Here is a 13,256-nt window from a genome sequence, read left to right as displayed (position 1 = left end):
GGCACCACCAAGACGCAGACCTCAGTCAACAAAGATCGTCTATGAGAGCGGAGCTTCGGTTATGTAAGGGTCAATAGCTAGCAAGAGGTCTTACTCTGTCTAAATTTTACCTCGCACTCTCTCTACTCAATGTGAAACGCAAGTCTATAATGTGCCATCCGGCGCTGTCTGCACACACGATCTTTGGGTAGCGTACAGGAAGTAGCCAGCAGGTGCCACCGGAAGTGTGTGAGTCCAGCCCTAGTGAATAAGGAGAAGCTAACGGCATTTAATAGCAGCATCCCACTCATTATTTACAGCATCTGTTACAGGTAATGTAATATTTGTACCATATTTTCTACGAGTATCATTATTATCTGCTTACCTAAAAACTTGCTTTTTTTATACTGAAAAATAGGTTTTGCTCTTTAAAGCTACTGCGGCAACTAGCAAGGCGGCTAATAAATTAGCAAGGCTTTGTTAGCTAAATGGCTATGTAATATAATGCCATAGAAAACGCTAGAAAACAGGGTTGCGCTAAATTAGTCAATAGTGAATGGTTGTTTATATTAAAATCAATATCCTCCTATTTAAATGATAGTTTACTGTAGTTGACTTGTGGACATCCCCTGAAAAGTATATTCATTGAAGAAGTGACTAGTAGCTTACATTTTATGGACCTTTTTACAAGGGAAAACAGCATTTATTGGCTGACAGAGGTCTGTACCTTCTGTTCGCAGTCACATGCACATCCCTCATGGCAATTTGGGTTAATTATGGCCTCATCATTTTGTTTCGTAATATAGAGCGAAGCAGATAGGGGCCGCTCTTTTGCATTTTACAACACAATTAACCTTTATGCAACAGTTGACGCGTTGTACTGAAATGACTAAATTTAATAGTTGCATTGGTCTTTAGCAAATCTTGAAATACAGATTATTCACTCATAGGAACATTAACAAAAGATTCAGTTGTTACAAATAAGTTTACTGTCCCACAGATTTTTGGGTTTCACTTTTACAAATCTGGAATCTATTTAAATTAGATCTGGGCATGTGTAACATCTCATGATAAGAAGTATGATGCTAAAGTGTTATAATTAGATTTCTGTTGCAGTCTGGTGTAAGTGCTGAACTGTGCACTCTCCAGACATTAAACTGTTGCCTTTGGTCATCAGATTGTGTTGTGTCTCAGCTGAAATGAGCACCGCTGTCCCAAATCATCGACGGACCAAGCCCGGAGGTAAGAAAGTCCAGCTCCCATGTGGACCTTTAATTGATTTAACGCGGGTTCTTCAGCCATTGAGGATTCTTGGAATCTTATTGCATTTTAGTCAGCTGGTCTGTTTCCACCCGTTTGTGCAGAACGATCCCAATAAAGGATTGGTCATCAACAGAGGACTTTGCACAATGGATGTCACACTACAGTTACTTGTATTACTCTGTCAGGCAACACCTTTTGAGACTTAGTAATCCACCTAAAAAATTCAGTTTGTTATGAGTTTGAGGTTTTTGGGTTACTCATTAAGTAGTTCAGCTCTTTAACAAATGACTCAGTGATCTACTTTTTCTGTACCAGTTTTTCAGTTTTCATAATTGATATCTTATCTGTCCTCTTTTTCCAATCAGTGGAAATTGACAGTGCAGTAGTTCACAAATCATATTAAAGAAAAACATATTATTTTGTTGTTAGAGCTGTTTTCTGATCCAGACTATTTTTGTTTCATGTGCAACAAACACTTTGAAATCAGGTACACAAACCAGAACCACACCTCTTCCACAGTAGAAAAGGGAACTTGGTAATCTGATGGCCGAAAAATAAACTTATCTTATTGACCCAAAGTATTGTCTGGCGTCACTACCTTTATTAGAGATTAAAAAACACCTCAGATTTCCTTTAGAATAGAGAATTTCCACATCTGTTCTCAGAATGTGGTACAGTGTAGCCTTGCATGTGGTGAGTGTGCAGAGAATAAATGAGTTTGCTTGCAAACGGGGCCACATAGCAAAGCAAGCGGAGGTAATTCTTTGTGCATTACAGGCATAAAGCCTGGGGCAGCATCCCAAGGCGTCACTGGACCAACCTCCCAGATCCCTGGACTGTGCCAGACTGCCACCGAAAGCACTCCAGTGGAGAGGATCAGTGGCCGGAGAGTGGGGATCTTTGAGACAGATTCTGACTATGTCAAGCTGGCAAAGCAGGGGGGACACAAAGGTAAAGAATCTTCCTGTGCTTTCAGACTGCAGAGTTGACTATGGTGAAGTCATCACATTTCTAATACCACTAATCCCAGCTGATTCATTTGATCTTAACACACAGTTCAATGCTTTGAAATGCAAACATGTGGCCTGTTTGTCCTCAACATGAAGGAGTGTGTCCTTATTCTAACATGACTCCTGTGCATTTTGGAGAAACATAACAGCTCCTTTTATTTATGGAACCTGCTGCAGTGCTAGTTTCAGCTCTCCAGGGAAAACGGTTTTTTGTCTTCTGAACTCTTGTACTGAAAAGTTACATGTAATTTTATTCCAAACCGACACAGCTGAAGAACAGTGTTTTAGTTCTCTGGTTGACTTAAGACCCAAATGATTTCTAGAATATTTTTAGCAGCATTGTTTGTTTCATGTTACATCTCACAGTATTGCCTTTTAAAGGGGAACTGTAACGACTGCCTCATTGTAAGCATTGTGTTAACCCCCCAGGGCTTCTGAGTCACGATGTTGATGTTGATGAGAAGCCAAGGAAGGCCTACAATCCAACCAACTGGTTTGGAGGTGATGACTCAAAGAGGTAAGAAGACCACAAGGCAGATGCACCGATCAGATCTGGAGGATGCATTCCTGCTTTTTGACATAATAGCTTTGTGTGCACAAAAAACTGGACTTGCTGCACTAAGACTACGTTCAGACAGCAGGTCTCAATGCACAATTAGGATTTTTTTGTGAAATCCGATTTTTTTTGTGTGCTCGTTCATATTGCACATTAAATGCAACTTCTAGCAGTTTTGAGTATAAACTGAATGCGACCCTGAAGTGACCCGCATGCGCTAAAGAGGTCCTGATGTAATATATGACCACACAGACATGCACTGTGTTTATGGAATACCCCTGAGATGCAGAATTGTGACATGTGTCGCATTTCAGTGACATAAAGGTCGCATAAATGTGACCTGGCCATTTAGACTGAAGTCCCATTGCAAAATATCAGATATTTATCAGATTTAGGACCACATATGAAAGTGGCCTGGGTCAGATTTGAAAATATCGGATTTGTGCTGTTCAAACTATCTTTAACAGATCGGATACAGGTCACATATGGAGAAAAAATCGGATTTGGGCCACATTTGCCTGCAGTCTGAACATAGCCTAAGTGTATGTCTCTCAGCTTTCTATCATTTGTTTTCAAACTGGTCACGATTAAACTAATGAACAAAGTTTGTTCATTAGCCACAAGAGCAAGAAAGACAGAATTAATATGGTGGACACAGCAACAAGGTACATACATGGACAACTGCAAATGCTCTATATATCACAAACAATGCAGTGATAAAATACAAATCATTAGTCACAACATCATATACTGCATCAATGTGAAGGATATCGGTAGTGCATAAGGAGGGAGTTCTGAGTCGTTGCTGCAGTTGGGGTGGGGGGGTACTGGTGGATTACATACTGAGCAAAATTAAAAATAGGACAGGATAGGTTGAAATTAAATTAACTAAGATGTATTATGGGGGTGCGCTGGTGGCTCACCTGGTACAGCGTGTATCACCACATAGGCTGAGGCTTTGTTGCATTTGTCTGGGTTGGACTTGGACAAGAGGCCAGTTGCTGCACATATTTCCCACACTCTGCCCCTGCCCCTTTTCCTTTATTTCTACACTTGTATAAGGCAAAACACCCAAAAATAAATCTTAAAAATGAAAATTGTTTTCCAATAATTACCGTTAACACGATGTAAAGATTTAGGGCTGCAACAAATAGTCAACGACAAAGTTAGTCGATTATGGATTTAGTAGTTGACAGGTCGTGAGTCACATTATGCACTTTTAAGGAAAATATTTATTTGATTGCAACTCTGCAGTGTTTAGTTGTCTGTTAAACAAGTGCATTTTGTGCATAACAATTAAGGAAAAAATTGTATTTTATTCCTGCTTATAATATTTGTTGAATATTGGTTTGACAAACTTTGTGATGCTAAAATTTATAATTGTGTCACCAAATGTTTGTGTTAAAGGAAAGAACATATATTTTATTGCTGCAATAAATATGAATAAGAGCTTTTTTTTCGCAGTTCATAATCTGACTAGTCAGCACAGTAGTTGATAACTACTAGACTATTAAAATAATCATTATTTGCAGCCTTAGTAAAAATGTAAATGTAAAAAAAACAGACAGAATCCCAGCCGTACTTTCCCTGAATGTAACCCATGACTGGCGATAATTTCACATGGTGTGTCACGGTGGTTTTGTGCTTACAGTGGAAGTAAAGCGACCTCTCCTGACAGCCACATGAGGGGTGGCAGGCAGACTCTGACTGCACCTTTTGGCACTGATAGCGATGTATCCTGGGAGAATGAACATGAGAGGTTTTCCCCGGGTAAAGAAAAGGTGAATGGACCTGGTTTAGTCACCTTCCCCACAATGATACCACGTTGGTCATCCCATTTATTTATTTTTACCGTCACCTCTTCATTTTTCTCCTGAGTTTGATCCATCGTTGCGTTTACATTTTGGCCATTACATTCATGTGGTTCATATTTTATGTCCGTGCATCACCAGTAAATGTCTTACTAAATGGAACAGTAATATTCTTTTCATCTCTGTAGCTCTGTGATCCATCGATGTTTTAAATTGTCCAGACACAGTTGAGATTGATTGTGTGGTTGCTGTTGTTGCATTGGTTCATACTGTTTTTGTTTTCCATTGCATGACTCCTTTCATTCTAAGTTTTCTCCATCATATCATATTATCTTCCAATTATTTGATTCAGTCTAACAAGCTTGCTGGACAGTGTTTGGTCAATAAGGTGCTTCAGTTGCTCCCTACTGGATTGTGCTGTGGTCACAGGTCAGCCGTAATTAAATGTCGGACAGATAATCATGTTTTTGGGGAACTTTTCCTTCCTGCAGATGTCTCCTGATGGTGCTGCTGATCAGATGGAGAGTTTGTCCCTAACCAACAAATACAAGAGAACGTGAGTCGGATCTTTCAGTTTCAAGTTTGCAAGTACACATGAAGCTCATTAGACGTAAAGCCTCATTTAAAAAAAAAAATAAAATAAAGGTCTCCTAAAACCTAAAATATATAAACAGGAAACTTGGACCCATCATGCGAATGTCACATCTGGTCTAGAAGTCTTAAAGGGAAAACAGACATGCTTTGCATCCAGTCTGAAACAGTAAGATAGGTAGGTGGATGGATGGATGAATGAATGAATGAACTTTATATATCCCAAACTGGGAAATTGCAGTGTAGCAGTATGACACACATTCAGTAACAAAATAATACCACAGCAAACATGAGTAGACACAAATATAACATAAGAGCAAACACTATAAATTAGAAGTGTAAAAAGATCTGGGTAGAATCTGGATAATAACTGGAATGTGCTGAAAATAACTGTAATGTTCTGAAATAGAACTGAAAGGTGCAAAACAAGTTGTAATATTCCAACTGGGAATGTGCAAAATGACATTTGAGTGCAAATGGATTTATGACCGGAGACCTTAGACAGAGGTGAGTTTATTGTACAGTATTATGGAATTTAAAAACTTATACATTTTGCATCAGATTTTAAAGATAAAAACATGTGAATTCCAAACTAAAATCTCAGATGTAACATCTGGTCTTAAAGGGTTTCTATGTAGTATTGATATTTTAAACTTTCACCAGCAGAGGGAAGTAACGTTCCAGAACACACTTCAGACCAGAACCACCAATAAATCCACGCTGTGTGTCCACAGACTATATCACTCGCTGAGTAAATTGTTTCCACACATCTGTATTATGGTATCGTCAAGTTTTCGTCTTCAAACTAAAACTCATAGAAGCTTATTTTGGCAGTCACTCAACATAACAATGTGTCTTATAATCTTCACGTGCTTCATCAGCTGTTAGTTTATATAATAGGTCTGTTTTTAGACTGAGAACAGCCACAGTAAAACCACAAATCACCTCTGTTTTCTGTACGGTTTGTGTTGTCAATAACTGCACTAAAGATCTGTTTGGAATTGAACAAACAAAGTCAGAATTGTCACAGTTTAGTCTGAGCCATGGATCAACAAACAGCAACTTAGCAAAGATAATAACATACCATAATAACTTTATACTTTCATAAGCCTCAGAATCAAGCTCACCCATGTAGAAGAAACGCTGCCATTTTAGCATCAAACTCCATTCTTCTCATTTAGAGCTGTGTCCAGTGGAGAAAACTAACGTCTTTGTTGTTCTCATCCCACTTCATCTATCATTTTCTGACGTTTTGGTCAATGGTCCCATAGTGTTAGTTTTCCTCACCATGGGAGACCAGCAGAGTGACTCACTACTCCCTCTAGTGGTCACATAAATCTTTTGGCCCATCTGTGGAAATAAATTTAGTTTATATCTGTACAATCCTCATCTCTTCAGAGCTCTGGATTGTAAACACTACAGATCATGTTTAGTACATTCAAAAGTTATAGTACTTCATGTAGCCCCTTTTAAAGGTAAAACATGCATATACAACCTGTGAGATGTTTGGACTCATCCTGATATTCAGTAGATTTCTGTGTTGTCATTACTTTTCACATATTCGATTAGTATTACTGACATTAAACCTATGAAAGAACACATTTGGCATCCTGTAGTGGACGAAAACCATTAAACACACCAGAATATGGTTATTGTTTTCACCACCTTTTGCTTTGGTGACACCTTTGGATTCTCTTGTCAATCTCTCATATCTTAATGGGACAAATCAAAACATAATATCTCTATTTTACTTTGTGTCTCTTTATTTGTGCCCACTTTCTCACCTGATATCGATGTAGTCAACTCTAAATCCAATCTGAGACTTTGTATTCTCCTCAAACCTCCGAAGTGCTGAGCTGTAAATGTCTTTGACTGAGGTTGTCAGTCGTCCAGGTTTGATTTCTTTTTCCCTGCTGTCACCTCTTCAGGTCATATGATAAGAAGGCTCCTCCAGTCAGCATGTCCAAGCTGCTGAGTCATGGATACGTGGAGGAGAAGAAGAAGTCTCCCAATGACGACGACACCTCAAGTATGATAACGGCTGCTCTTTGCTTAATTTTTCACATGCTGATGCCTGCAAACCCTCACTTTACTACACCACCATTTTTAATAACACTGTATAAAGATAACGTGTGTTCCACAGTGTTGCCAACTCCTCAGTAAGTAAAGTATCCATTATCTGTTCTAGAAGTTTCTAAATAACGTCATCACCTCATTTGCATAATTGGAAATGTGCATGTAATTGTAATGAATGATGTAGGAGAGAGGTATAACATTGTGGGAGAGACAAAAAGAGAATCTAAATAATGTTTAGTATGACAAAATCTGTCAAGTCTTGTTTTTTTGTCACATTTCCAACCATCCTCCTTTATTCAGACTAAAATGAACCAAAAGAGACACTCTGGAGGAGTTAATTAAATTATTTATTTATTTGTTTGTTTGTTTAGTTTTTAGCTTCATGTTCTTAAGTTTGGTTTTTTACCTTATTGTCTACTTAGGAGCCTACAAGTCACGGTAAAACATGAACATTTTTAACCACAAAATTTGAAATTTTCAGTCTACATTAACAATCTAAATAGACCAAAAAGAGACACTAGAGAGAAATGAATGGCAATGGGAGTGGTTTATATTCAGTGCAGTGATTTGTTTTAGACAATGAATAATATGTTCCTTCTGGTCAGTCTCCAACAACACCAGAAAACGTAGATAGATTTGTCACTAATATGTTTTTCTTTTTTTAGCAAGAGTCTGAAAAATCACTACATATATCAACAAAGTGGCAAAATTGGCAGCACTGTATAACTCACAATGTACTTTTGCAGCTAGGTAAATTGACCATGTATTTTTCTGACTGTGCAATAATTACCTCCGCCAAGGAGGTTATGTTTTTGCCAGGGTTTGTTTGTTTGTTTGTTTGTTTGTCTGTCCGTTAGTGTGCAACATAACTCAAAAAGTTATGGACAGATTTGGATGAAATTTTCAGGGTTTGTTGGAAATGGGATAAGGAAGAAATGATTAAATTTTGGTGGTGATCGGGGGTGGGGGGGCGCAGACCAGAAAATTTCATCAAAATCTGTCCATAACTTTTTGAGTTATGTTGCACACTAACGGACAGACAAACAGACAGACAAACAAACCCTGGCAAAAACATAACCTCCTTGGCGTGGGGGGGCCCACGGGGGGGGCCACTGATCAGCCTTGGCGGAGGTCTGCGCTCTCCGAGTGCTTCTAGTTATTTTATGTCATTTATAGGGAAAATAAACTGGTATTTGAGTCACTTTTCGCAAGTTGGTAAACATTTTGAAACACGATTTAAGTTTGTTAATTTCACTTTGTGCTAGAATAGTCTGATAAGTTGCTAATTCTAGCAACAAAAAGGTGGTAAAACATGAACAGTTTTAACCATAACATTTAAAATTTTCCATCTACATTAACAATCTAAACTTTATGTTTCCATTTAGATTCTAAATGGACCAAAAAGAAACACTAGAGAGAACTCACTGGCAATGGGAGTGATTTGTTTTAGACAAAGAATGATACATGCTTTCACGTCAGTCTCCAACAACAGCAGAAAAAGTTGATAGATTTGTCACAAATTTTAAGTTTGTTGTTGCTACAGGGTTCCCACAGGGTCTTAAAAAGTCCTAAAAGTCTTGAATTTCCAAATCTGCATTTAATACCTTAAAAAAGTCTGTAAAAGGTATTAAATTTGATATGGTAGGTCTTAAGTTATGTTGTCATGAATTTGTTCACTGTATTGTGTTTAAATATGTCTGTTAAATGTCCAAGCTGCAAAGAAAATAATGTTAGTCGATTCAGTTCCACCTGTTCCAACCCGACAATTTATACTAAAATTAGGAACCAGTTATCACTAACCTTGCAGCCCCCGATGAGAAATGACTCAGAACAGTGGGAATCAAGGCATTGGAGTAAATAAATACATTTTCCTAAATTCTAAGAGTCACAAATTTTTGCCAGTATGGCTGTGAAATGGACATTTAATTGTGTTGTAAGTAGTCTTAAATTGAGCTAGGAGAAACATGTAGGAACCCTTTGCAAGAATAGTGTAAAAAGTTGCTAATTCTTACAACAAAAAGGCTAAGTTGCATCCATTCCATCCATTTAGCCTGAACATTTGCCTTGTTTTTCAGGCGTGACCTCAGAACAGACCAGCACTGTCATGACGGAGGACGTGGACGACCTGGAGTAGACGCATTCTCATCTGGAGGGAAACCGGGGAGTTCATCCAAACACTGGTTCATGGTGCCACAATCTACCAACACACCACTCCACCCCTCTTGGATTCACTCACATTTCTTGTACATCCACTGACTGTTACGTTTTGTATCCATGTTTATGCAAAGGTACCGTCCTATTTATTTGCTTTATTTTGTAAAAAGAACAAAAAAAGAAACAGAAATGAAATGGTTTTTGTTGAGTAGATGTATTGGTGCTGACAGTATTTTTGATTTCTGTATCGTGATACTCGATTTGAAAGAGCGTACAGGGCAGGAAACTAACAGATCCTAAAAAGAAATCCACATTCACATCTACTCTCTAGAATCTTGTGCTAGAACAGACTGGGACTGTTAGTTTCCCTCCCTGGTTGTATGAAGATCGAGTTGGTGACTGTTAAAAGTGTTCATGCTAATCAATTGTGGTTGCAGTGATGTGAAATCTAACTTGTTTTGATCAAGGGCTCCTGTGCTCTGAAGGTGAAGGGAAGTCGGGAAAGTCTGTTTTTTTGTTTGTTTTTTTGTTTTTTGTTTTTTTTGGAGGGACCACATGCCAAAGTGCATACTGATTCATTCACTTTAGGTGGCCAGAATGAGAGTAAAAACTGCAGTTCTGCAGAGGGTTGGAAGTCAGTGTTCTGCATTTAGTATTGTGTTCTTTTGGAGTATTGCTTTAGCTGTGTTTTATGTTTGTAAGGATATAGAATTAAAACAAAAAGCCTCAGAAGTGGTGGCCATAATGACTCAAAGTGCCAGTGCCAAGTGAGGTCCCTGCATAACCTTAAAAAGTCTTAAATTTAGTTGATTTTCACCATCTAAAAATGTCTTAAAATGTCTAGAAATCTAGGAGAGGTGGTTTTTAAATGAATCTGAGGAAGAATGGATAGGTGTCACTCTTTATTTTACCTGTAGTTTACATCCACAATAATGTCCCCTTTCATGTTTACGTACAAAAAAAAGCGCCAAATGTAGTTGATTTGCATCCCTTAGTTTGGTTTGGCATCTTATTTTTTCCCCTTTTAAAACTATAAAAGTCTTATGTTGTTAAATTTGTGCTTTAAAAAACCTGCAGATACCCAAGTGCTTCCGAATGGTTCAACTTGTGCTTCATTTTTCTGGTTTTTCTTGCATTTTCCTTAGGTTTACAAACTCCAAACTCCTGCTCCATCCCATTTTAACGTCCACCTTCTGCAGGCTGACGAGCTAAAAGTCAATTCTTGTGTAATTCCCTGTGCAGATTAAGCCGGACCGGATTTGAAAAAGTGAGTTCTGAACATGCCAACCAAGCAGCTTTTCCCTGCTCATGCAGTGTTTGTAGATTTCAAGTAGGAGAAGTTAGCATTAGTGCACAGCCTGATCACATCCTTCATATGACTTCCATGTGTTTTATCGATCTGAGTCCATTCAGTTCACATGAGACGCAGTTAATGCACCTCCAGCCCCTGAGGGATTCCCACTCCTACTTTTTCATCGCGCCGTCAAGTTTTAATTCAAGCAAAAAACAGAAATTCTCATTAATTCTGCCACTGACGGAGCACCTCGACTGGATTTCCGTGACATTTGACGGACAGTTCAGCCTGGAGTCGTTTAACGGCTCTGATTCTTCCACTGTTACCGTGAACCCGACAGCGACAGTAAGACCCTAATCCTCCAGGGACATTTGCCAGGTGGAGAAATTGATCTTAAAATGAAAAGGAAGGAGGTGCAAGCCTGGGTTTGTCCTCCTGAAAGCATTTCTGTTCAGTCTGCAGCAGAAACTCGCTCTCATTTGAAGTGAATGGAACCCACTCTTACAGGAGATGTGTCATGTACGGCAGGTGACTACGTTTACATGCACTTAACACTCCACTTTTTGCCCTAATTCTGAAAATAACATTATCCCTAATAGATAGACAGACAGATGGATGTGCTTTATTGATCCCAAACTGAGAAATTACAGTTTAGCAGCAGCATCATACAGTAAAAAAAATATATATAAAAAAATAGAACAGAAGACTGAATACACTATTCCGAATCAATTAGAAGTATATAAACAGACCTGGGTAATTAAACGGTTAAGTGTAAAAAAATAAACTGTAATTTTCAGAATAATGAAGGTGCAATATGACACAGTAAGTGCAGAGTGAATAGGCTGTTTTCATGGCCTAAGAAAATGAATATTCCACTAATGTTCCTGTTTACATCCAGCTGTGAATACTCTGATTAAACATAGAATGATATCAAAGTTTTGGCTCATATTTTGAAGTAATTTAAGACGGGTTCCTGGATTTAAGGCAAAGAAATATAAATGTTGCCTTTGGTTTTAGTAGTTATATCTGCATAAGCTTTTTTCAAACAAAACACAATGCTAGCTAGTGTGCTCCAATGTTAGTTAGCGGCGTAATAGATGTTTGTAGCGCTGCAGCTATTGATTATTTTCTTTGATTCAATTAAACAATTATTTGAGTACGTGAAAAATTAGTCAAAATGAGAAGAACATATATAAACAACAAACTAGTCCAATGACCTCTACAAACAATGTGTGCACACATTTGGATCCAACTTATTAACAACTTAAGATGAAATTAATATATATATAACTGTGTGTTGATCCTGGCGTCATGTGTGCCACAATAAGCGTCCGTGTGAAACGACAACAGTGGATCCAATATTTAGCAGCAGCGAAATGAAGTAAACAAAGCTTTGATTCAGGAAAATTCTAATCAATTTTTTAAAATTAGTTTGAGTCAATTAATTATTTCAGCTCTAGATGTTTGCAGATATGAAAACAGCCGACATTAGATGTGAGTTAAGGACAGTTGGCCAGTTCTAGACTCTGTGAAAATAAGAAAAAAAAATTAGTTTATATTAAAACCAAAAGATTCACGATTTTAAGAAAACATTTATGACTGTAGCACCACTTCATTTCATTAATAAAGAAAATGTAGCTCATGTTTAATCTCATTAGCAGCGTATATTTGGCAAGAAAAACCTCTATTTAATAAGGAATAATCAGAATCTTGTATTTCATCACTAGTAAAACCAAAGGTACCATTTAATTGAAAGTAGAACAGTTTATTTCTCTGCATAAATAATCAGGTTTTCAGTACAAACACCTAAAAGTAGAATACAGTCGGCATGTCCCATTTAGAAAAAGGTCTAATTCCAGTTATTGAAATAAATTATGCTGTTTACACGACCCACAGCAAATTCAGAGTAATGTGCATGTGAACGTAGTGGCTTTTTCTTTTATTCATATAAATAAACAGTAAAATCTTTATATGATATGACAGTTGAGTGTTGTTGCTTTACTGTTTGAAGTGACACTGGATTTTCTTTTGCAGTACAAAGAATGGCGAATGTATCATGTTTTTGATATTGTTTGCTTTGGGAAACGGGTTTATTTTTACAAAGTGTTAAATATTCAGGTACAGTATTTTCAGTATTCCCAGTGTTTCGGTCGTGTTTGTCCCTCCTCTCGGTCGCAGTTTGCAAACCGACGACCTTCAGCGCCTCCACTTTTGCAAAGCCCTCTATCATGTCTTGTTTCTCGCGTGTCCCTCCTGTGCTTTTTTATCTGCAAGTGGCTACTGTTCATTTTGCAAACATGGCAGCAGAGGAGACTGACGACGGCAGCTCATGTGTTTGTAGTGACGAGAAAATCACCTGACACAGCTCAATGTAAGACCCTGCACACAGACGTCGAATTATCATTGAAATAAATGGGCATGTGCATGTATGTGTGTACTCGATACTCTTTATTTGTTTCTTTTTTCACACTTAAATGGATTACACATTACATACTACTTCAGATTGTTGTCCAAGATGACTG

General features: G+C 37.9%; 1 protein-coding gene across 1 annotated transcript; it reads left to right on the top strand.

Moving 5' to 3' along the window:
- Nucleotides 1–180: 180 nt before the first annotated feature.
- On the top strand, nucleotides 181–13,163 carry LOC115431236 (uncharacterized protein C7orf57 homolog). The gene is made up of 8 exons (XM_030151470.1): nucleotides 181–311; nucleotides 1,157–1,221; nucleotides 2,020–2,193; nucleotides 2,682–2,769; nucleotides 4,460–4,589; nucleotides 5,111–5,175; nucleotides 7,139–7,239; nucleotides 9,362–13,163. The coding sequence occupies exons 2-8, from the start codon at nucleotides 1,179–1,181 to the stop codon at nucleotides 9,418–9,420; spliced, it is 660 nt and encodes a 219-aa protein (XP_030007330.1). The 5' UTR covers nucleotides 181–311; nucleotides 1,157–1,178; the 3' UTR covers nucleotides 9,421–13,163.
- The last annotated feature ends 93 nt before the right edge of the window (nucleotides 13,164–13,256 follow it).

Source organism: Sphaeramia orbicularis, chromosome 2 (assembly GCF_902148855.1).
Source record: "Sphaeramia orbicularis chromosome 2, fSphaOr1.1, whole genome shotgun sequence".
NCBI classification, from domain to species: Eukaryota; Metazoa; Chordata; class Actinopteri; order Kurtiformes; family Apogonidae; genus Sphaeramia; species Sphaeramia orbicularis.
This window is presented reverse-complemented; position numbering and strand designations above follow the sequence as displayed.